Raw genomic sequence first — 23,731 nt, forward strand, 5'->3', positions numbered from 1 at the left:
AAGTAATTCAGAACAATGATAACAGGCTTAACAGCTCTGAACTATTTGATCTTTTTTAAATTATTTAATGTGCCATCATTTTGTGCTTTTCTTAAATTGGTTTTAGAGCAGGAATGTCTTATATCCATTTAAATTGTCTTTAGTTGGTTTACATATATAAAAACTAACAATATTCATAATTGTGTCCCGATTTGGTGATCTAGAAATCAGGGTACATGACTTGGGTCAAGATTCAATGGGGGATAAAGTTATTCCAATTACCAAGTAATCGTCATGTTTACCTAAAAATAAAACTGTTTCTCATGCTGAAGCAAATCTAGGAGTTAAAAGGGCATTTATTGTATATGTGGATTTTCCACTTTTTTCCATTGTCTGTATCTCATAATATGTGACCATGTTTCTAAAGATCTCGAGATATCCTATTTCTTTCTGCAACCATTTAACAAAGCTATGATTGAAATGATTGCTGACTTTGGTTCTTATATGGATGAATATTTTGGTGACCTTGGAGATATACTCTCTATAAATTGTTATAGAACTTGTGCTCTAGCAGTTGCATTTGTCTGCTGCAACTATGGCGCGTGGTCGAGCATGCCCGCCGCTCAAAGCGGCGGGCATGCTCGACCACACGCTCCGTTGCTTGAACGAGGTTCCCAGCCTCACCTCCGCCCCCACTTCCCCATCTCCTTCAACGCCGTCCTTTCTGACTGCATTCGTGCCAAGAAGCCTGATCGGATCGCGTGCCGGACCTATTCGCTGAGCTCTCTGACAAGCATGGCATCACGCCCGATGCATCTCCTACAGCATTCTGCTTAAGTCTCTCTGCTTAACCGGCAAGACCGATAAGGCCTTGGTGACCTTGAAAGAGATGGTGGATGTGAAGCATATTGAGCCTAACGCTGTGATCCACACCACGCTCCTTGATTCCCTCTACAAGGAAGGGAAGCCAGACGAGGCTGATTAGCTGTGGAAGGAGATGGTTGACAAGGGGTGTGCCCGCAATGTGGCTGCTTACAACGTGAGGGTTATGCATCGGGCACTACATGGGAAGCTGGAGGACGTTCTTGAGCTTATCGGGGAGATGGAAGCTGCAGGAATTAAGCCTGATACCATCACATACCCTTGCCTCATCACCTGCCATTGTCATGCTGGTCAGGTTGAGGATGCCAAGGCAGTATACAAGGGACTCAGGAAGAAGGGTTTCAGTCCAAAGGCCTCACCAGATAGGATTTTTCTGGCCAATTTGTGTGAGAATGGGGATGTCGACATGGGATCGGAGGTGTTTAGGGATATCTTGAAGCTGAATAAGGTTCCAGATTTTGGTACAATGAAGCTTTTAGTGGAGGGTATGGCGAAGAAATTGCAGATGCAGGAGGCCAAGGCAGTAGTTGATCAGGTAAAGAAGCGGTTCCCAGAAAATTTAGTTGGTGGACGGAAGGAGGTTGGAGAGGAGCTTCGTTTGATTGCGGATGTGGAAGTATCTGACAATCTAGAGGTTGCTTAAAGCTTCAAATTCTTGCTTTGATGTTGGCACCAAATAGATCGGTTCGGTGGCTCTTTAGATGGAATTGGCTGTTTAAGTGTGGACTGCTAGGATAAATAAGGAACTGAGGTACCAACATTGAAGAGGGACAGGCTTTTGTTAATGAACTACCAAACACTGCAAAGGCCTCAAGTCTGCCATGATGATTGTATGGTATCTGACAAGGCCTGAATTGTTCTAAAGGAATGCTTTTGTAGCTTGATATGAGTCAGTTGGTTCACTTGAATCATATTTACTTATATACCACTATGTTGCCACAATCTCATATACTTTGGAATAATGTTGAATCCATAGTTGTTTCATGTTGAGCATCGTTTTTATCGTTGGTCTTATTGTTACCATTTGTTATAAATGTGATTGCCAAGTAATTTGAGGTAGTTGTATGTTGTTACAATTTCATCTAATATATCTGATTAGTTGTTCATGCGTTCATGGATTGCTTCTATGTTTGCTAATGGTAATGACACATATCTGATGCTTTAGTTGAAGGCCATGTAATTGTCAATATTGATTTGGATTAACTGGGCACATTAAGGAACAAAACTCGAAAAGGAAGTTTACACTGTTTATGCTGTCATTGATATATAGGCATAATAAAATATGGATGTTTATGTGTTTATAAGCAAAATACGAAATGATTTTGAAGAACGACACACAAACATAATATTTACCCTATTCATAGGTTAAGGAGCATAAAATGACTTTCACGACGAGGCCTGTATATTGTCAACCTATTTCTTTTGTTTCTTAAATTAGCAAATGCTGTTTGAAACCTTGGACATTTTTGTCAATAAAAAAATATCCATATGAACTGTTCCCTCAAAGAATCAAATGAAACACACATTGGATCTTGTACTAGTGGGAAGAAGTCCTGAAAATGGGGATCAAATTGTCTCCTAAACTCTGGTTATACTAGTCATATTCTTCAGCTAACCTTGTTTGTGGTTTCCTTATGATAGAAAAGCCTGAGGCTAATGGTTAGGTTTTATTTCTGCAATGCCTGTAGAGCAGTTAAGGCTAGTATGGATTGCAGGGATAGCAGGGTTGACTACATTACAAGGGAAGGATGAGGTGGACTCTTTGAGCTTATAGTTTGTGTCCTTCTGGATGTCGAAGTTGTTACATTGAAGAAGAAAAAAATTAATCTCTATGCACTTTGTTGTATTTAGAAGTGTAATTAACTTGCTAAAACATGATGCACTCCATTGTTGTCCATCCAAATAACCAATCTGGATTTTCATATATGATTGCAGTGCTCAAACCATTCAAGTCATTTGACTTTGTGGTCATTCTTTCTTTTTACTCTTTTTCTTATCCTTGACCCTGTGATTAGACTATATGTCTCGTAAAAAGTAATAAATTTAGGAATTTAATATTTTTATTTGGTTAACTGATTATGTTATGGATGCATAGTTCTGTATTTCTATCTCCACTGTGGCAGCATAATTTAGGTGCATAATCTAGTTTTGAATTTCATAGATCTGTGGGAGCAATTTTTATCTTGCCGAAACCACAAAAATGGTTCCATAAAGAGAGAGGAGGTAAATTAAATACAAAAGTATTTTTGATATATTGATAGGAGCAGCATTCATCATGGCAATAATCAGTTGGTTGTTGTTTTTTTTTTCTCGGGTAAAGAGATAATATCATTTGATAGCTTAAGGACTAAATTTGCTTTCCTATATGCTTTACCTGGATTATGTAATAATTTTTGTAGTAATGCCCCTGCAGAAGCAATTTTTTATTTGTCATTTTAAAATATAGATCAAAATTAGTTATTTAATTTTCATTATTCTTTACTCTAGGAAAGAGCTGTAGTTTCTTTAAATGCAGGTCCAAAAACCTGGAAACACTGATTGATGCATGCCAATTGGAGACATAGGTATGTCTGCAAGCAATGCTGATCAACATATTTATGCCATATTTCTGGTCTATAAGTAGCTGTAAGTCAGGTTTTTTGGGCTCCTCATAGCTATCTGACCTGTTCAAGCCAGGTTATGATAACGTTCTATTAGGTTTTTATACAGGTTTCAATAGAAATTTAGTTCTTGAGTTTGATTCAATATCTAGTTAAATTGTGGAATTCCAGTTTGGATAGATAAAAATTCATATGTGCTGCACTTGTCATTTAGAGAAATTTAGTTCTTGGGTTAGGGTTCGGGTTTAAGTTCGAGTAAGATAATTAAGTTGGACTAACCGGGTGGTGGATGAGACTAGAATTTTATTAGTGCCCTAATGATAGATGCGTATCCTGTGGTGATGGCACGGGTTGACATCACCCGAGCACTGTCAAAGCTTTCACTCAGCCAAGATGGAGTAGGTGCCTTACTAATGGCACTAACTATTTAATTAGTGCACTGCTGATACGTTGTTCTTGCTTAAGTTTCTTGAGGGTCCATGTTTCAACTAATCTCTCAGGCGTGCATGTTGAGTGGCATCCTCTCCCTGAGAGAGAGGACAGAAAAAGGAAGGAAAGCTAAAGGCTCAACGGTGGGTTGTTGAACTGCTTGGATTTGGGATGTTTGTTCTTTTCTCACAGTCGGATTCTCATCTTTGTTCTTTTCTTTACAGGTTGGTCCATCGTTGTGATCAATCCTTCAGGCTTCGGATAAGGACGAAGGTGTGCATGCTTGTTTGGAACATCTTCTTTTCAGGGCAGGGAATATCTAATTAGCTGATTCATTATTTTGGATATTCTGAATGTGTGTGTGAGGAATTCCAATGAACTCTTTTGTTTGACTGGCTTATAGTTTATAGGTAGAAGTCCCAATGCATACCCTCAGTTTTGGAGTATTTGATGCGTATCTTGATATCATTAGATCACACCACAAGTATCCATCACGCTAAAACCTCACGGGTTGCTTGTGAGATAATTATTATCACATCGTTTTCTCATACAAATCCCAGGGCCTAAAAATAAGAAGAAAATTACTGCTACTCTCCTTTTTCTTTCTTCTTTTTATTTCCTTTGTATTTACATGCAGGGAATGCGTTTTAGCCAAGCACATAACAAAACTACTGTGCACCAGCCAGCTTCGTCAACGACGGTCGTCGGCCATCTCGTTCCAGCAGACCCTTGAGCACCACCATCTTCTTGTACTCCTCCGAGCCCACGTCGATCTCGCAGCCGCCTTCTCCGCCGGTTCCAGCGCCGCGCGCGGCCGATGTGGCCCTTATCCGGGGCAAGAAGTTGAACAAGGTGCACAAGCAGAGAACCGTACACGTCCGGCCGCAGAACAGCAGCAGCGCCAGCGCCACCGCGACCACCAACAGCCCGGCGGCGGAGTCCAGCTCTCCGGCGCCCTTCATTGACGGTTTCACATGGGTGGAGGCGGCGGGGCGACCAGGCTCGGGTGAGCCGGGATGGCTGGTTCGGGTGCCGATTTGGGTCCGGTCGGGCACGCGGTACGTGGACGCCGGTTCACTTCGGGTCTTGCATCTGGACGTGACATGGCGCGCCCTGGGATTCTGGGCCCCGGCAGAGGGTTGTTGGGGCTGGTGCACTTTGTGGGCAGTTGTGATGGGGCCTTCAGTTCCATTGTCCTGACGTAGCCGCAAAAAAAAACCCAATTTTCCTGTCAAATTCTAAGGTAATTTCTTCAAGAAAACAGCTTATATTTATTTCCTGCCTTGAATAAAATCTAATGTCAATCACAAAATATCTAAAGCAAAACAAATTGCTGCGTTTTGCTGCTCGCATTGGAATCCAGCAATTCACATGAACCCTATGAAGGAGCCGAACACAAGCGACGTTTCTTACTTGCAGCTGCAGCAGGTAAATCGAGCTTCACAGAGCTCGCACTCTATCGTTGACATCATTAGAAGGGTCGAAGGTTACGGTGAGCTGTAACGAGTCTCCTACCTTGTGAAAGCGGTGGCGGAAACCGCTGTTCCCCGGCTTCGGCGCCTCCTTCCCTCTCGTCGGCGTCGCGTCGCCCATCACGTTCACCGGCACGGTCTTCTTCTTCTCTCTAAACTTCCACCACCGCGGTCCTTTACCCGGCACGCCCAGGGACTCCGCAGCCTTCGCTTCGGTTGTATCTAACACCAGAGAGGCCCGGAAACAGGAGAGCAAGCACGAACGTCTCCTCCTCTTGCCATGTGTTCCCGAGGCGGCGATCTCCTCCGCAGCCATCGCCGGCAGGACCTGCTGTGCTAGCACGGGAGACAAGTCGTCGTCGTCGTCGTCGTCGTCGTCTGTGATCTCCTCATTTCAGAAACCTGTGACATTAGAAGGAAGACGGGGAAACAGTAGGTGGTGGAGCGAGGACTTGCTAAGAGGCGTCGAGGGGGGAGGGGGGAGGGGGTCAGACGACTGCTATGACCTGCAATAAAGTCGAAGCCTTCACCAACACGCTGTTCTGCGACTCCCCTCTGCCCGTGGCCACATATAACGTATTTAAGTTTCCCAAACCATCCTCTCCTTGTGGCAATAATGACTTGCGTGTCAATCGAAGAAAACAAAATTGCACTATATTATTCTATACAAGATCTTCTTATGTTCCACGGACAATTCTGACGAGAAAAACAAATATTGATTGACCCATTGACACATGATCGATACCGCCATTCGCCTCGGCCAAGCTCCTCGGCTTTTCCTTGTGGGCGTCTGTGCATCAGCTTGACACCACAGAGCCAGACTTACTATCACGCTTCGGTGAGGAAATGTAAGTATATGGAGATCACAGAGGAAGTAGATGACTGTCGAATATGCATGGATACAAATGAGATAGCAGTCAAATCTATTTAGGTGCGAAAGAAAGAAAGAAAGAAAGAAAGCATGAAGATACATGGATTAGATAGTAGTCAAACTCACATTTATCACGACCTGAAAGAGACATCGAGTGGATAGATGGCAACATGCTGAACTATGTGAACCTGTATGTGATAGATCACACAACCGTGGTAACTTTTAAGATATTTGGCCTCATTTTCAAGTATTATTTCAGCATCATGTTGGCAAACAAAAAGTTCTTTAATGGAAACCTCATAATGAACCTTATCTCTAGCAAGCTCACTCGAGCCAAACAGAAGAAGAGAGAGAGAGAGAGAGAGACAGAGAGACTGTAACTTTTCATTGCACATGTGTTTATCCTTCAATGCAACAGTGAAGTTGGATATGCCAAATAGGGTTTTTGACTTGTCCACTGATATGATAATAGTTAGTATACCCATGGAATCAGGTTGGTCAAAGAAATTATGACATAATAAAGAAATATTTTTTATCAGTGCATTTAATCTTTCGATAATGGTCACAGAATTAATATTATACATATATGGAGGAGGTTTGCAATTACTTGACATGTTAAGCTTCATGGTAGAACTTCCCTAACTTTCAAACGTGACAACACATGAAAAAGCAGATCAAGACAAGTCAACTTGGTCACATGATATTGGTGATGGGAATGGAAGATTTAAGAGGATGTATTAAATGAAATATGAGGGACATTTTGGTCTCCGGAGAAGGAGAGGATAAGAATGGTGTTTGGCATAGATGGATTAGTTAAGAAGATGAGAAAGACGAGAACTTGCAGCAGTCGGTGTGGATATTACTGTGGAGATGATGAGGCCAAGGCATCAATTCAAAGTGATCCTTTTCCATTACGTAAGCCTCTGCTTACTCTTAATCGTTTAGCTTTTGGATTCTCATGTGTCGTTATTTCCATGCACGTCTCTCATCTTCTTTGATGGTCAAAGTCAAAACCTTTATGCATGGTTAGATAATACGATTAACAATCATGCTCTTACAAGCACAAAGATTTGGTCGAATTAAAATAAGTTATATAATTAACCAAAAGTCTACATACTAACTAATTAATGTCTCATCAACGTAGATTCTTAGATAAAATCAATTAAGTCCATGATATCAAAACGGGACATCTTAGGATACATAGGTTAAAACAATCTAAACATCTTGAAGATATAATAATAATAATAATAAACAATATATTTCTAATTGTTTGGAATATGATTTGCTATTTGCTTATAAAATCTTATATTTATATATTTATTTTCTGTTCACCTAAAGTCACAACAATTAAAATTTTCTAAATTTTAAGCCGGTAGTCGATACAAAATCCTAATTTATATTCTTAATAGTCACTTAATTATGCACCGAGATTGTCGATCTTTCGATATAATCCTTCATAGCTCATTATCAAGCTCGTCCAAGGTTGAGAGGACGATCATCTTCCTTGCAGTCCCTATCTAAATTAGTCTTCTGATTCAATCATTTCATGTGAAGATGTACATGACCTTCTTGCTGTATCTGCCTTGTGTTCATTGACCGGATCAACCATAGCATTTCTAACATGAATAATCCATGCCCTGTTCTGCAAGCAAAGACGCTGGATGACTCAAATGGAATACATGTATTGTAGTAGCTTGATCACCAAGGAATCATCCTCTTACATGACAAGGTTGTCTTTTTCTTTTCATTTCAGGGTTAAATTTCCCTGGGAAAGTTGACTTCCTCTTCTGTTTGCATAGTTTTTTCTCTTGCAATCTATCCTCCACAGGGTGACAAGTTGCTTGTGCTAATCGAGGGTTGACCATCGGAAGATTATACGAGAGTAGGGCTAAGATTTCTTCTTTACGTTGTTAGGCGACCTTATAATCTCTTTTGACGAGTCTTAAGGGTTGACTTATTTTTTAAATAATCTAAATATTTGATGTGGCCTCTAAATTCTTTCTAAATCTTGAATTCGTGGAATCAAAGTCTTGGAGGACAATTAATTGAAATATAAAGACTTCTATATGAAGGAAAAAAAAAGATATTCTGATCACTAGCGTTTACTTAATTCAATAAACATCCTACGATAGATGCAGTGCTATGAGGATCTTTAATAAATTTAAGGAAGGATTTTTTTTTTTTTTAGTTTACATGAGAGGGAGTATATGGCAAGTAAACTCACGCGAACTTATAATTCTTTTATAATTGATTAAAATTTTATTGTTATTTGTGGATGTCAATTAAAGCATCAAAGCATATAGATGTTATGTTCACTATTTTGAGTTTATGTTTTTGTGTTAATTCTCGAGTCTTAAGTACTAAATTATTTATTAGCATAATTTTTCGATGTTTAATGTAGCTATCACCCCCCACTTTGTATTAGAATAGTCATAAGGTCGGGCTAATAGTGAGCGTCACACTTAACATTATGTCCTATCAGCCGAAGCTTGAGTTGATTCAAAGGTTAGTCTAACTTGAGCTCGATCAAAGTGAGATTAATTATATACTATCCTCTATATTTGGATCATGTTAGTTTTATGATATTTATACTTAAAAAATTTATATTAAAATTTCTATAATTCTGAAGGTGAAACAAATAATCTCATTTACCCTAATGTTGTTAGTTACTTAATAGAAAACACATAGGATCAATATGAAAATAATGAGAAAACAATATAATTTTAATATCCCTTTTATTTTCGGCATGTGAAATGTTGAAATTATTTTTTTATCGATAAAATCATTGGAAACAGAAGGAATGTTAAAATTATTATTTTGCTCATTACTTTCATATCGATTCAACATATAGTGTCATGTGTTATGTTTTCCATCAATGTAGTTGATGACGACGTTAGGACAAATAGAGTTATTTATTTTATTTTGATAACTATAAAAATTCTAATATATTTTTTTAAATATAAGGGCTATGATGTTAAGAGGATCTAAGTATAAGGGATAATATATAATTAGTCTATCTAAACGCCCAATCTCATAATATCTTTGATTTCAATATTTTTTTGACTTAAATATTTTTTTCTTAATATAGTCAATGTTGTCTTTCCTACTCGAGTGTAATCGATACTTTGATGGTGTACCGTATGACCTTATGGCTAGCTAGTGAGGAACATCTCAATTTGAGAGACGATATCGAATTACGAAGGCCCCATCGACGTTCACTCCGAGCTTCTCAAGAAATAACCTGTTTGCCAAGTCGAAGATTGTTAGCTTGTTGTGAAGCAAATATTGCTTTGGAAGCAACTAATATAAAAAGATCGTTAGCTAAACCAAACACATAATGATCTTATCAAAAGTACTAAACTTGTGCAAATAATGTGATATATATATATATATATAATTTTAGTTATTAGAATCCGAAAGGTGAGTTAAATCTAATCGAAACTCGTTTTAAAATTATCTAAGATTTCACTCGTAATTTTTCAATATATTGATTATGAAATAATTGAGTTGAGAGTATTTTCCACTATGGCCTCTCCGACAATTAAGTTTGTTCAAGTTAAAAACCCAAGATTAATCAATGTGATAGAATAGATGGATTTATTAAATATGCATATTGTGATCCTTTTTATAGGTAATCTAGGAATGATTACGTCTAAGATTGCAAAGTATTAAGAGGAGATGTATGATGTGTTGGATGAGGGCATGATGTAACATTCCTTTCTTAGGGTCGAATGATCACCACGTATCATTCGACAACGTGTAATTGGTTATATCATGTCTCCTCATATTCGATTACCATATTGGTAAGGTGTGGTTGGCAAATCATTAGATTGATCAACCTATCAACTATGTTAGGGTTTATGTGCTTGTCATCTCAACTTCTTCTCATCGATATATATATAAAAGATGATATAATTAACATTTAATAAGTAAAATTTTAAAAATAATTATCATGGCTTGAATGAAAAGGAATCAAAAATATTTTGGTGCTTGTTTGTTTTCCAATAAATGATTTGTCAAAAAAATTACATGCGATTGTCAAGTGCAAGAAAAAAAAATCATTACTATAGTTTGCATGTTGAGGAACTTAGGATGATGTTGAAGGTTGCTATTTAAATCATTTTTTCAATTTATTATCATTCTACATATGATAAGAAATAAAAAATCATGATTTTTTTTAATGAAAATTGATTTATTGACATATTATAAATTAGTAACATGTCTTTAATGAATCTTTAAGTAATATAACAACATCTTTATTGATTAAAAATCTAAAATATCTTGATTTTGACGTAGAAAGAAAAAGTCAAACCCCTTTCGTAGAGATCGTGGATGCTAAATCTCAGTGAGCTCTTCTGATGTTTTGGGCTGGACTGTGTTTAAATTAGGGTCATTTTCGTTATCTTTCTTAAAATTCTTTTTTTATACATTCTCAAATTTCTCCATCTCTCTTTGCTATCAATAGTCGGATCTTTATCCATTAACTTAGGTGATATCGTCAAAAAATTTGTTAAGGCTTTTTTAAAATTCTTTTTTTTAATATATATTCTCAAATTTCTCCTTTTCTCTTTACTATCAATAGTCGAATCTTTGTCGATTAACTTAGGTGATACCTTCAAAAGATTTGTTAAAAAAATATTTTTTCCTTTTTTTTCGTCTCGAAAGAAGACTTCGATTTTAGAGTTACGAGTTTTCGACAAGTATTCATCAAATTTTTTTTTTGATACTTTTTGACTCGATAAAATTAAACGATATCTCAATCCCGTGGAGGGATTCACTCACGAATTGCTATCAAATGAATGTTCTATATCATTTGTATATTTGAACTTAATAGTATACCAGTCTACGACTGTTGTATATGACACGACATAAGAAAGAAAGAAGAGAAAAAGAGTTTGCAGAACATGTTGTCTTCCTTTTCGTTGATGAGTCCTTCCGGGGTTTTGCATCCTTGGAAGCGCAAACATGCTTAGTATCTATCCATCCATCCATGGGAACCTTTGAGAGCTTAATTCTCTACTATTTCTTCTCATGAATACTGCTTTCCTCCTTTCGGAAGAGTGTCACCTTCGGTCCATGCTTCATGTGCATGGTCAGCGCCATCTTCCGCACCACCGGGTGGTTCTCGGTGACCTCCACATGGCAGCGGTGGAGAACTTGTAGGCGGACTCGCTCATGAAGCCGACGTCCCTGCAGGCTCTCCCCCACACGCTCTCCATCCTTCCCGTGGAGAATATGGCGTACACCACCTTTGTTCCTTTCTTCACTACGGTGCCGTCAGGGAAAACCTCATCCGAGAAACCACTCGCCGCTTTACCGAGAGACACCGAGCTTTGCCTGATAGCTCAAGCGAAGTAATGGATCTTGGGGTGAGAAGAGCAGTTTCTGTCAGAAAGAGCTACTAACTCAGCATCACAGCAGGGGAAAATAACTATAATGTCCTGGCAAGCTAATTATATCTGTGGAGAGGCTCCAAAACTTGGGTTAAAGATTACTCCAAGACAATAAAAACCAAGAAATTTGTGTGACAGATGGAATGGAACGCTTTGAAATTGAGTAGAACCAAAAGTCCTATGTTGATTGGATAATAGAAAAATAATCAGATATGTTCGAAAAATGAAAACAAACTACATAAGTGATAAATTTGAGTACAGACACGTTACCAATTCCCACGATAAGAAATTTTCCCTTCCACAGACAAACATGGGATGGAATTTCCTAGTAAGATCAAGTTCAAAATTCTCATGCAGATCGCAGAATTATAATCCTACACTAAATTTTGGGGCTCAAATTTCGCAGAAAGATTGGCGTAGTATTTCACTTTTTCTTTCTTTTGCTTGCAGAGAATTTGTCCTTGTTGAAGCCTTTGAAGTCATTTGTGGACTCAGCTGTATTCTGCTTTTTCATACCTTTCCTTCCTCCATGACCAAACTTAGCTTCTCTAAATTCCCTTTGCTTCCTACCTTTCTCATTGCCTCCTTTCCTTCTGAACCCTCCAGACCTATCACCAGGAGCCACCCCTGTGCGCCTTTTCTTCGACTTCTCAAAGCTCTTTTCCTCGTCCGGAGACAAATCCAGTTCCTCATCCTTCCCTCTAGCAAAGCCACTTTGCTGCCGCTGTTTCCTCCATCTCTTAACTGATTCAATATCCTCTTTCTTGCGCTTAGCCCTCTCTTTAGTCTTCTGGGCCTGGACCTCTTTAGCCAGTTTCTTTGCTTCCCTTGCTTTCTTCCTCTCTTCAGCCTCCTCAATCTTCTTCTTCTCAACCAAGAGCTTGCCTTTCACCTTCAACATATGGGCATCGCTCTTCACCATCTCTGCGTAGTAGTCTGGTGGCCTAAGAAATGGAATCCCCATTGACTGTAATTTCTCAAAGGCCTGTCTGGTGCCATCTAATGCTTGGGTATAAAATGCCAATTCACGTGCCAGATCATCATTTACATCAACCTCTTGGTCCACAACATGATCAACAGTTAGCTTGTGGATCCATTCAACGTTTTGCGGCCAAGCTATATCATCGAGCTTTTCAAGAAGGGCCTCTTTGTTATAAACAGCATTCTTTGCAGGTTCACTCACTGCCACTTCTTCAGGTTCAGATTCTGATTCTGATTCAAATTCTTCATCATCAACATTACCCACATTGCTATCCTCTAACTCTTCCTCGTTAAGTTGAAGTTCTTTACCTCTGAGTGCAACCATATTGGACTGTACAAAAATGATACAATTAATTAGTAAAATTGTAGTTTAATTTATGGAAAAACCTGGCTGTATTTGCCTCCATAACCTCGTATGTGTAGAAAAGGGACAAATACTAAGCTAATAAGCAGAATGAAGGAGAAGAAAACAAAACCAATCACCGACGGCTCATCCAAATATCAATTAAGATGGTAAAAAATGGAAACATGGCGGCACAATATGCGGTAGAAAGTATTATATAACTCAAAGAGTAGACAAATTTACATCTGAATCATCATGCCAACGAGTGGCATTAAGAAGCTAAAGGTGAAACATACAGGTAGAGATAATTATGAAAAAAAGAAATATCTCAAGGAAAAACAAAAGAAAAACGATATGAAGAACATCAAGTGTCATTCGCATTTTATGATTGTTGAAGACACCAGAATGTACTATTATAAGCAGCAGCAGACAAACCTTGTAACTTCCCCCAACACGAGCTATCTCTATTGAAATTTGCTTCTAATAGCCCTGAAAAAGAAAACTTGTAAACTTAAAAATTCATAAAGTTTGACTTTCAGTTAGCAGTGAAAAATGATCCAAAAACTAGAGTTGTATTGTTAAATTGCAGCACATTCTTCCACCAACAATCCGCTTCTCATGCATGTGGATATAGAAATTATGTTGTCCACCGCAACACACATTAAACAAGCTCATTTTTTCTGCCACTTTGTAATAGTTAGGGACGATCTCACGATTTAAATTACCTTTACGCTACTGGGCACTTCCTGTTCAAGTACTTTTATAATCTTAATTAGCAGGTCTATGACCCTTTTTTTTTTTATCATTGTCCAACATCATAAAAGAGGTCATTAGAACAGAGACATAATACATTGTAAAGAGTCCAATACCCTTATATTTTAGTACATCACCTACATAGTAGACATATTACAAAGAAGATGACAACTTTGCTATCAAATGAATAATCTAGATTCATATAATAGAATATAAAGACCCTTTCGAAAGGATTACACAAGTTTCAACTGGTTCATGGTTGCTGTCCATAAATCTTGGCTTTCATAGATGGGTGTAGCAGTGAATACAATTTTACAGAAGCAGGTACTATTCATAGGAAATGCATATAAGGTAACGTATTCCTATGGAGGTCCAGAAGCAGGTGTGGCACCTATATTATTCCAAGCAATGACTATTTCAACAACGAAGTTTTCTGCCACAAGGTTCCCTGTCACTTGACCATAGTGTTCATATGTCACAGAGAAAGAACTGATACAGAAATGACAACATGGAAGCCTACTATTGGTAGAACCAGTCCAAACTGGTACATACCGCCGGTACCGGCGTACCAAAACTCTGCTGGGGGAGGGAGAGGAACGGAGGAAGAACGAAGAAGCGAAATAATATCAAGGAAAGAAAGAGGAGGCAGCGGAGAAGGCATACCGGAAAGAGATGGACGGCGCGCAGTAGACGGCGTGCGGCAAGTGGGAGAGGATCAACAGCAGCGGGATCGGGGAAGAGGAGAAGAGGGCGGCGGGAAGAGAAGTGGAGGTCGCGAGCCCTAACACTATTTTTCTGCTTTTAATGTGTCGGACCGGATCGCGAAATGGGCCCGGTCCATGTGCCGGTTCGCGCCCGGACCGGTACATATCTTATAATAAGCTTGATCGCATAAATTCAATATGTAACACAAGTTAACGTGGGCGTTAATACGAAGGAAACCAAATAAATATGGGGGTATATATAATATGAGCTGTAAGCTTTTATCACCAAATTTTGATGCACCCCTCTGTTGCCGTCTTTATCTCGAGCTTTTCTCACCAGCCGGTCACCAGAGTTTGTCGACTGTACAGCACGCAAAGAAATTCGTATTCAGATCCCAGTTACTCCTTTTTTGATTGGATAAAGCATTTCTGGGTCCCATTAGTAGGTGTAACGACCAATAAGTGAACGGGTATGAAAGCGTGTCGTTATCTTGCCTACCGCACCAATCCACACCACACCGTCAACACGATTACAAAGGAAAACAATAAATAAAAGGATAACATCTTTTCATCCTTTTACCGCTCTCCTATTCCCGTCGTATTCAAGTCTTCCGTAGCAACGGGGAGGGGGAGAAATTTCTTCCTGTAGATGGTTGAGGCGGTATTCGAGGTGGCGGTCGCAGAAACCGACTCCGCTTCCAACCCGGACTCCGCTGGTCTTCCCTCTCCATCTCCCCCTTCTCGTCTTCCTCCTCCGGCGAAGGCCGAGATGGCGATCGCCCTTCCTGAAGGTCCCGATGGCAACCCTATCCCCGGTTCCGACCCCAATCCTTCTTGGTTCACGCCCAAGAGGTACACGAGACCCTGTCATTCCTCTGTTGTTGTGGATGTCTTGATTGCTACTTTGCTTGTTGTAGGGTTTTGATTCTTTTCTTCATTTAAAATAAAATGGAATCGAGGTTGTTGGTTGTCCGGTTGCTCTGAATCCCATTTCTGATAATTAGAGAATTAACAGCTGAAATTTGAAATCTTGATAAAGATTGCTATTTGGGTTGGTTGATGTTGTCCTGGTGCCTCCGAAATATAAGATAACTTCACCTGGGAGGTTTTTGAATTTTTTTGTGGGTCAGAAAATTAGAACGTTCCCAATTGAGTTACCTTTGGCTAATCAGATTACAATTTTCCAAAATTCTTTGTGATGTGCAACATCAAGTGTGAATGTGTCCTAGCAGTTATAGCATATAATAGTTGGTTGAAGTCATAACAAACAGAAGCATAGAAGGAAATTCACAGCTTTTATGTTTCTTAATGTGTTCAGGTGTTGAATTGTAATTAATTTGTATTTCTAATGTTGTTTATTGTCCTTTTTTGACTCGTAGTCCTTACAGTCTCAACTCATCTGTATTTACTATCCAAGTTAGAATGATGGTTGTATCTTATAAACTGCTCTTTTATTGTTAATTAATAATTCTAATTTTGTTTCTTTTCCTTTTTGACTCGTTGTCATTATGGTCTCAACTCATTTGTGTTGACTATATAAATTAGAATGATGTTGTACCTTATTTATTTGTTTTTTATTATTAATTGATAATTATAATATTGTTTCTTTTCCATTTGACTCATTGTCATTACAGTCTCAGCTCATTTGCATTTGCTATATAAAAGTTTGAATAGTGTTTGTGCTTTGTTTATTTGCTTTTCTAGGGCGCAGGTCATGGTTTAGAAAATTGTATAGTTTTATCTTATCTTGGTCTTGAGAGGCGTTTATGAGGTATTTGCAAACTAGTTTATGCTGAAATTGCATTCTACTTAAGCAATTTGAATTATTTGAGTCCTATTGTATGATTTGCCTAATGGTTATATTATTTGAAGGTGAAAATTACTTTAAAGCAATAACAATTTTTTTCTTCTGATTTACTTTGATAAGTCCTTGACTAGGATCTAGGACACAGTATAAAATTGTTAAGTATTTTATGTTAAGCAGAAAATTTTAAGATGCACCATGCTTTTCAACTGATTCTTTACTTTGGGGAAGGGATTCCTGAAGCACTTTAGTTTGTGTCTACCTGAAATTGGCCAACCTTGTTGTTCTATGCATCAATGTATTATGAGCTAACATGTATTTCTGTCATCTAGGTTACCTGCATGATATACGGGACGGTCAGGGCCTGGTGTGATGGCCCTTATGTGCATTTTCCTGTGGCAATTATATCGAACAATTATATAGTGATAGACGTAATAGCTTGTATAATTTTATGTACTTTAGAACAATTCATATCAATCTCAGTACTGTAGATTGTCACAAATAACTTATATTATTTTGTTCTTTTGCTTTTCTATTTTCATTTGGATGCAATGTTAATTACTTGCATTCGCCAAAAAGAGGTCATTGCATTGCATGCTACAGTAAGGAGCAGGACCCAAAGTTGATAATTTGGAACTTCATTTTACCTGTTGCTCAAAGCTAATGTGTTGCCTTTTTTTGTGATAAGAAGCCAGTAGATGTATACATGGAAGATATGAATTGGTAATTGTTTCTATATATGAATTTTATATAAAGTTGTTGGGTCTATGCATCTTTGCATGCAATGTGAGTTGGAATATTTATAAATTGTATTTGTTAAAGTTTCTGATCAAGCCGAACATGAAGGAAAGAGAATTTTTTTGTAGCACTTAACTTTTTAATCAATCATTTATCTTATGAGAAATTTATTCTATTTGCAGATTGCTTGTGATATTTTGCATAATCAACATGTTGAATTATGTTGATCGGGGTGCAATAGCAAGTAATGGTGTAAATGGTAGTCGCAAGACCTGCACAGATAGTGGCACATGCACTTCGGGTACCGGAATTCAGTAAGATTCATTTTAAAATATCTGATTGATATTCTTAAGCTTTAACACTGCAATTTTCAGTTGTAACTATGAGTTTTTAACTATGAACTTTGTGACTTTATGCTAACTTTTTGGCTCATTTTCATAAGTCTAAATGCTTATTGACTGGGATGCATTTTCATCTTGTTGTATGAAACAGAACTGTTATTATTTTCAGGCACGAACTTAAATTTACAAGTTTTAAGTAGTCCTCGTGATATGCCAAAAAGAATTTGATCATCAGCTGTGTCAGCTTTATTGCACTCATGGTATTCATGCTTCATATTTTGAATTATCTTGTGATCATTTTCTAATTGCAGTTTTAACTTTTTATGTATTTTGCAATTAATAAAATGTTTTGATGGTCATTCTTCCACTTCCCATAATAGTGATTTAAAAAGCGCTTGGTGTTAAATGACACTAAGTTCCCAAAATGCCTGAGGCATTATGCGTTCGTTCAAGCGAAGCGAGATGCGCTAAAATATTAAAATATAAAAATATTTAATACAATTGACAAATATGATTATATAAATAAAAATATGGCATTAAATTAGCGTTTTCCTTTCTCGGCAATTGAGCATAGCCCCTTACTTAACCAGTGTTTATCACTTAAAGCCAATAAAAGGGGACGGCCATAGACAGCACTGTGGATTGAGTACCACTAACTTATCGAGGTAATTTCTTAAAGCCAATAAGAGGGGAAGTCCGTAGACAACATTGTGGATGGAGTACCACTAAATTCACACTCTTTAATGAATGTAGGAACTGAAAAATGTGGGTCCATACCTATGCAAGAAGGAGAGGGCAGCGGTGACAGAGGAATTTTTGGACGACAGCGATGGTGGCGGAGGAAGCTGCGGGCGGCAGTAGCAGCGGTTGTGGAAGTTGCGAACAGCGACATCGTCGGTGAAGTAAGCTTCAGAGGTGTCCGTCGGTGACGCATGAAGTTGTGGTCCTCTCCCTCAATGGTGGAAGGAGCTGCACACGAAAGCAACGACGGCAGAGGGAATTGCGTGAAAGCTAGGTCGTCGGTCCCGTCCGTCGGTGATAGAGGAAGTGTCGGTCCTATGCGTGGCGACAGAGGAAGCGTCAATGGCAGAGGCAGCAGCTGCGCTAGGGTTTATGACTCAGGGTCATGCGAGGGGAAAGAGGGGGGGGTGGTTTGTATGTAGCTTAGTTGGTTCAATCGAACCAACTAACTACTATTTAACCGAACTAGACTTAATAGTTTGGTTCGGTTGCTTCGTTTGAATCGGGCGCTATCCCAAGGCGATCGACGCCTGGGTTCAGGCGAGCGCCCAGGCAACGTTTTATTGAAGTGCGTCGCCTGGTCGAGGCCTGAGGTGCTTGAGCCTCGCCTCACCCGAGCGTCTAGGTGAGCGCCCAGGCATCTTTTTAAACCCCGTCCCGGAATAAGCTAAGATGCCTTGAAATCCTGTTGTCTGTATTCTGAAGTTAAAACATCTTTTCTTTTTCTTTCGGAATGGACGTAAGTTAAGTTTGCTAGCTTCACACATACTCGTGCAAATATATGCACATGGATGAGTATATTGAGGGGCCTCATGTTAATATAGATACAAGGCTGAGACTTTTTTTTTTGCGAACTGGGATTCTTATGTTTTCAGAACTGGTATTTTGAGTTCATGGAACTTTCTTGTGAGGGGCTTAGATTTGCCAAAGATCATACACAAGTTAGTAGCGGTCTAGCATGCTTGATTGTAACTAACTATGATGCTTATGTTTTGTGCAATTGCACACTTTTACGGTCATTGGTACATTCGTAAGGTTGCTGCTCTACATTGTGGCCAGGATGCTGATGAACATGATGCTAAGATAGAGGAGTTTGAATTGAGCTATTGTGAAATCATCTTGTGATTGGAGGATGCAACAGAGTCAATGGCTAAATGCAAAATTTCATTTGATTTACCAATTCATCTTTTTTTGGTCCCCAGCATTAAAAATTGTCAATAGTGTTTTTGATGGACAACTTTGATACGATTGATTAGTGATAGGGAATAGTATGTGATGGATTATGCTCTCCCTGTCAAGGATGACATATGACATGCTGGATACTAATTTAAGAGGGACTTTTTTGATGGATGATTCTGATCTTATTTGTATAATGGAGCACACACGTATGATGTACATGGACTGACCATGTGATGAATGGTCTTAGTTTTGTTAAAATTTTTGCATAGATGAGTTCTACATCAGATGACGAAGCTTGCAATGTATTAAGTTTGCCTGACTGCAAGTTGGGAGTAGTGGGTTTGAATTGAGGAATCACTATCCAGCAGGTTAAATATGGCTGCTTACATCCGAACCTTTAGATTTCCGGTTGTCAAAGCCTTATGCACTGGCTGGCTATTTAAAAGGTTTTTTCTTTGAAATGCATTTCAATGCATAGATTTTTACTAATACACTAGTCTTATTACTTTCTTATTTGCCATTTTGGCGCATCATAGATTGTTCCCATTAAGAAATTCACTGCATTTGGAAAGTTGAAGATGGGGGCAAATTTGGTGTAATTTCACAATAAAATAATTACTAATAAGTGATTGGATTAGAAGTAGAACTTCTTGCTTATTGCATTAATTTTAGCAACTCTAACTTATAGTTGGAACAAATGAGGAGATCATAATAACATATTGAAAGAGTAAGCTTTCAATGTATACATTTCAGATAATAGGGTAGGAAAATTTGATGCATTCTACTATTGCAAAATTTTTAGTAATAGTCTTAGAATCATGAATCCAAGTAGAAACAGATACCGTTAGTGTGGGAGCTTGGTAGTATGAACACATCATATGCTTGTTTCTGGGAAAAGAAAATGCTCTTGGAGTTGCTTGTGTTTATAACATTGAGATAATTATTCTTTATCTTAGTTGAGGGTAATCATATTATACCATAATCGCTTGCCGTTTACTGATTATATAAACAAAAGCTACATGTGGATTCAACTATACATTAGACACACTATCAAACAAGCAACCATGGTTTTGTGTTAAATTCTGTATTTATTACTAATACTTTGTTTGGTTTATTTTTCGTTTTGTGCTTCCTAACCGACATTCATGCAGAGGAGACTTCAACCTGAATTACTTTGAAGATGGTGTACTTTCATCAGCATTCATGGTTGGGCTACTAGTGGCTTCCCCAATATTTGCATCCTTAGCAAAGAGGTTGGTTCTTTTCTGGAACAGTTACCTGAATCTCTAGGATATAATACTATTTGTTGCAGAGTAATATTTTATAATTTTTATGTTGCACAGAATGGAAAGTTTAGTCATTAGTTCTTGAAGCAAGATAAGTTTAGTTCATGGGATTACTTAGTATCTGTTGTATCAACTTTTAGGGGTGGTTGAGCCTTGGTATTAAGGTAAGATTGCCCCTTTGCCATCTGGGTTACCAGATTCGAGTTGCGGAAACAACCTGTTCACTTGAAGCGATTAAACTGTGTATAGTGACCATCCCAAGACCCATGTCATGAGATCTTTGTGCACTGGACTTTCCCTTATGTGTTCACTTTTAGATTGTAAATATTCTTGATATGCATGATGAATTTAGAAAGACTGTTCAGCAATACGCTACAGTTTCTCATAGATTTTTCCTTGGTATCTGTTTGTCAAATTAATTAGTTTTGATTTGATTTATAATATTATTGTTGTTTTCTTTTTGCAGCCACAATCCTTTTAGGTTAATTGGAGTAGGGCTGTTAGTTTGGACTATTGCTACTGCTGGTTGTGGTTGTGCATTTGATTTCTGGTCAATTACGATATGCCGCATGTGAGCATTTCATTGGTTTCACATGATTCATTAACGTTTGCTATTAATTTTGAGTTGCCAATGCTGTTAACTCGTGTACTTAGGTTGGTTGGTGTTGGTGAGGCTTCTTTCATTAGTCTTGCAGCTCCATTTATAGATGACAATGCACCTGTTTCTCAGGTTTGTTTGTTTAAAACTTGATCGAGCTCATTCCACTGAGCCTTTTTTTTTTCATATACATGGCAATATCCTGTCACTTGGTTTTGTTTTGTTAATTTTCAATTATTTGACATAAAAAACTAAAGAGAGCTTTGTGATTTTTCTATGGCTTTTGCATTCAATTGATTCATCAAGAAAATATTTCCTTGCCATTGTCATTTAGCATGGGCAAGATTGTTTTATCTTACAATTTTCTGATTCAACTTTGTGATGTTGGCTTTGCTGTGTTTTGACAAACCAGCAGCTGTCAAATGGGATGAGTGTATAAAATAAATTTTGAAATTCGTGCTCCAAAGTTGAAAATACAACTCTTTTAATGATTGTCAAGCAATACAGAAGGTGAGTACTGATGTCAGGTTGGCCTAGGATGTACCAACCTGCCATGGTATTTGCTGCTGTGCTGCATTCTGCCATATTGTTGGCCACAGGCTCAACAATATGCTAGATTCTATACATTTTCGATGGTCACATTAACATGCATCAGCGGACACTAACGTGCATATTCTTGTATATGTTGGCAACTTGGGGACACATGACTTTATGCTCAATTTATTCAACCGAAACAAAGATATGCATTGGTATGAATTAACTGTTTAGTACAGAGTAGAATCCAACAGTTGTCACACAGGAAGGAAATCATAGTTCTGCATGCTGTTAAAATATGAATATTAAAGGATTACATGAAAAATTAAAACACAGGATAGAAAAGTTCTAGTTATTGTTATTAAGGAAGCTGTGAATATAGGGTTGAAAATACATTATTGTTAGGTTTTACTTCTCCAATTCTTGTGGAACAAATTCAGACTTGTAAACCGGATTTTAGCTGGAAAACAAAAGGCCAGATGAGTCCATTTGTCAAACTTTAGAGATTGATCTTTATCAGTTAGTGTGACATATAGACAATTTACCTGTCTTTGAAGAACTTTGATTATATAACAAACAGCAAGAACAAGTCACTAATGGATGTGGTACATATAGATTTTTGACTATTACAATTTTCTTGAGTCTTTTCACTTGAGATGGATCTAATGATTTTTTTGCACCATACAAAATGGTTCAATAATAATCTAAATCACTCTCCTCTTGTATTGACTTCTTACATTAGCCGCTGTATGATCATCAGCCTTTGTTTTCCTCAATGGATTGACTTGTTGCTCTATTCCATGTCATGGCATCAGAAAACAGCATGGCTTGCAGTCTTCTACATGTGTATACCTACAGGCATTGCCATTGGCTATGTATATGGTGGGCTGGTTAGTTTCTCTTATGATGTTACTTAACATTCTGTTTGTTATAATTATGATCAAATGTGGTTTGATATAGCACTTGAGTGTCAGATGTTTATTTGATTAATTTTGTTTTGATGGTTTATTCTTTATTGTGTTCAGTAATTGATTTGATAGTACCTTTTCTGGCCTTTTTGTCATTTTGTGACATATGTTGAATAGTTCCATACTGTTTAATCTTTATCTTCCTGTTTCTTTAGCAGATCTTTTTTTTTCTTCTATTGTTTGATATTTCCATCGTACCTTGCTTCATCAAACACTTTGGTTATATCACTTGAACACAGTTTAATTAAATCGAAAGTTAAGAATGTGAACATAATAAAAAGCTGTAGAATAATGTTCAGTGGACATAACTCGTACCAATTCCATCAGAATGTATGGCAGAGGTAACTTGTTTCCAATTCTATATAATTGTGTGGCGGAGCTAACTTGTTACCTTTTGACCTTGACTATACGTATCCAAGCTTCTGAATTTTTCCATGTCGTTGACACACTACCAGGAACTTCATGAAGCATATGTATCTTGTTTACGGGGAACTTTTATGAAGCATATGTATTTTTGTTTCTGGAGGACTTTATGTTAACTGCGCTTATTATGACACGTTTAAAATATGAAACAAAAGTAACTTTGACATATGGTTCTATATACCGTTTGAATTGGTCCTGCACCAATAGCAAACTTGCTGATGTCAAGTAGTGCTAGGCGCTAAAAGATGCCAAGGTTCCGAACTGTCATGGCCTTAGTTGGAATTGCCTAAGGCGTGAGGCACCAATGCGGCAAAGATGCGAACTTAGCTTGCGTTGCCTAAGTCGCGAGGCACCCTTGCGGCAAAGACGCGAATTTAGCTTGCGTTGCCTAAGCCGTGCTTCGCCCTTGCGATTTGCGTCCGCAAAGATCAGACTACTTGCAACCTCTCACAGGCCCTAAAGGACCTGTAAAAGAGAAAGTTGATTAGTTCGAAGAACGAGCGACGGACAAGTCCCGACGTCTCGCGAAAAGGGGAAGATTTATAAGCAATTCAGCGAGCACCTTGCGTGCACAAGAGAAAAGAGGGAGAGGAGGAAAACAAGGACTTTAGAGGGTTGAACGAACAGCTACAAGTCCACAAACAGCTGCTCACCGGGTGCCGGGCGTAACAACAAGTTTCCGTCAAGGTTACGTGCGAACTTGCGAAAGGTT

General features: G+C 38.2%; 4 protein-coding genes across 5 annotated transcripts in view; 2 read left to right on the forward strand and 2 right to left on the reverse strand.

The window, feature by feature from the left end:
* The first annotated feature begins 618 nt into the window (after positions 1-618).
* LOC135612343 (small ribosomal subunit protein mL103 (rPPR7)-like) lies at positions 619-4,318 on the forward strand. Its single transcript, XM_065108515.1, has 2 exons — positions 619-4,033; positions 4,115-4,318. The coding sequence occupies exon 1, from the start codon at positions 977-979 to the stop codon at positions 1,502-1,504; it is 528 nt and encodes a 175-aa protein (XP_064964587.1). The 5' UTR covers positions 619-976; the 3' UTR covers positions 1,505-4,033; positions 4,115-4,318.
* Positions 4,319-4,381: 63 nt separating this feature from the next.
* On the reverse strand, positions 4,382-6,142 carry LOC103984519 (uncharacterized). The gene is made up of 3 exons (XM_018825969.2): positions 5,869-6,142; positions 5,406-5,764; positions 4,382-5,086 (listed from the first exon to the last, which is right to left on the reverse strand). Exons 2-3 carry the CDS (start codon positions 5,676-5,678, stop codon positions 4,559-4,561), a joined length of 801 nt encoding a protein of 266 aa, XP_018681514.2. The 5' UTR covers positions 5,679-5,764; positions 5,869-6,142; the 3' UTR covers positions 4,382-4,558.
* A 5,643-nt stretch (positions 6,143-11,785) lies between these two features.
* On the reverse strand, positions 11,786-14,498 carry LOC103984518 (probable rRNA-processing protein EBP2 homolog). Of its 2 annotated transcripts, XM_009402028.3 has the most exons (3): positions 14,367-14,498; positions 13,386-13,439; positions 11,786-12,938 (listed from the first exon to the last, which is right to left on the reverse strand). In XM_009402028.3, exon 3 carries the CDS (start codon positions 12,930-12,932, stop codon positions 12,051-12,053), a length of 882 nt encoding a protein of 293 aa, XP_009400303.2. In that variant the 5' UTR covers positions 12,933-12,938; positions 13,386-13,439; positions 14,367-14,498; the 3' UTR covers positions 11,786-12,050. The 2 variants fall into 2 exon arrangements, with proteins under 2 accessions (XP_009400303.2, XP_009400304.2); XM_009402029.3 differs by lacking the exon at positions 13,386-13,439 and having other exon boundaries at positions 14,367-14,477.
* Positions 14,499-14,992: 494 nt separating this feature from the next.
* LOC103984517 (probable sphingolipid transporter spinster homolog 2) overlaps positions 14,993-23,731 on the forward strand; it is a 34,401-nt gene continuing 25,662 nt past the window's right edge. Inside the window, exons 1-6 of the mRNA XM_009402026.3 lie at positions 14,993-15,259; positions 17,132-17,263; positions 20,362-20,463; positions 20,963-21,067; positions 21,151-21,226; positions 22,444-22,518. Coding sequence (XP_009400301.2) covers positions 15,057-15,259; positions 17,132-17,263; positions 20,362-20,463; positions 20,963-21,067; positions 21,151-21,226; positions 22,444-22,518 — 693 coding nt within the window. The 5' untranslated portion in view covers positions 14,993-15,056. The remainder of the gene's footprint in view (positions 15,260-17,131; positions 17,264-20,361; positions 20,464-20,962; positions 21,068-21,150; positions 21,227-22,443; positions 22,519-23,731) is intronic.

The sequence above is a fragment of the Musa acuminata genome, chromosome BXJ2-5 (genome assembly GCF_036884655.1).
Source record: "Musa acuminata AAA Group cultivar baxijiao chromosome BXJ2-5, Cavendish_Baxijiao_AAA, whole genome shotgun sequence".
Taxonomy (NCBI): domain Eukaryota; kingdom Viridiplantae; phylum Streptophyta; class Magnoliopsida; order Zingiberales; family Musaceae; genus Musa; species Musa acuminata.